At 46.0% G+C, this 1,108-nt stretch overlaps 1 protein-coding gene across 1 annotated transcript; it reads right to left on the bottom strand.

Moving 5' to 3' along the window:
* Positions 1-216: 216 nt before the first annotated feature.
* Positions 217-1,098, bottom strand: LOC118160079 (UDP-glucuronosyltransferase 1A1-like). The gene has a single exon (XM_035314625.1). It carries the CDS (start codon positions 1,009-1,011, stop codon positions 232-234), a length of 780 nt encoding a protein of 259 aa, XP_035170516.1. The 5' UTR covers positions 1,012-1,098; the 3' UTR covers positions 217-231.
* Between the last annotated feature and the right edge of the window lie 10 nt (positions 1,099-1,108).

The following is a 1,108-nucleotide window of genomic DNA, read 5'->3' as shown; positions in this document are numbered from 1 at the left end:
AAACTCCCTTGGAAACCACTTACTGCCACTCAATTGAGCAGACCTGGGACACCAAAAGATGTAGATGACTACACATACACACACACAAAGAAAGCAAGGAAGAAATGACAGAAATAGCATTTCTCTCACCAGGGTTTCCCTAACCCTCCCTGAATGGGAACTTAATATCTATCTGCTACACAAAACTGCACTCTTACAAACACAGCAGTCAATCAGAATAAGAAGTAAGACTCAAGCATGACCTACCTGTGGTAGCTCCTTGTGGGCACAATTCACTCCGCCAATTAAAATTATGTTGGGCATCAACGGTCTTGGATAATCTAACACAAAGTCTAACCTCAGAAGCCATATGGAAGCCTTGCGTAAGAGATCTAACACAGTCACATCTCGCTGAAGGAACTCAGAAGCCAGTTTGGAGTACGGCTGATACATAAAGTCACAGAGGAAAAAATTTTGGACATCAAAGACTAGATTCTTCACACGCTGGAGGAAGTTCATACGGTCTGTGTGTTCTGTAAACACCCTGGGGACATAAGAAGGGGGATTGGGACACTGAGTGGCTTCAAAATCTATGCCACATGGAATTCCTCTCAAAAAATAGACAGAAGGGACTGAAAGATGCTCAGCCAGTATCTGCCCGCAAGGTATTACAGGATCCGTAAAGAGAGCATCATACTTGCTCTCCTCAAGATCAAGAAAGGATCCTTCTTGAAATGCTTCCTGTGAAAATGCATGGAAATTCTCATCCATGTCTTCCTGTGTGAAAGGGACTGGGTACATTTTCATAACAAAACTCTTTCTTGGCTTTATGTATAAACTGACTTCTGGTGCAACGACGACTATTTCATGCCCTTTCTCACTGAGACCATCCAACACTTCCCGCATGCTGAGCCAATGACTCCCATCTACGGGCACCACCAGCAGCTTCCCACCAGCAGCCAGACCGAGCACAGACAGGAGCAGAACCAGTGTCACTGCGACTTGCGGATGAGAAGCAGGCACCGGGGCCATTCCTGCAGAATCCCAGTGCGTGCTGCACAGAAAGAAGTCTGCAGGCAGCACTGAAGCAATAGCACCAGCTCCACGCTTTTAAGCAATCTGTGCTACA

This window comes from Oxyura jamaicensis, unplaced genomic scaffold (assembly GCF_011077185.1).
Source record: "Oxyura jamaicensis isolate SHBP4307 breed ruddy duck unplaced genomic scaffold, BPBGC_Ojam_1.0 oxyUn_random_OJ80886, whole genome shotgun sequence".
Lineage (NCBI taxonomy): Eukaryota > Metazoa > Chordata > Aves > Anseriformes > Anatidae > Oxyura > Oxyura jamaicensis.
The sequence above is the reverse complement of the archived record's forward strand: the minus strand, read 5'-3'. Positions and strand labels throughout refer to the sequence as shown.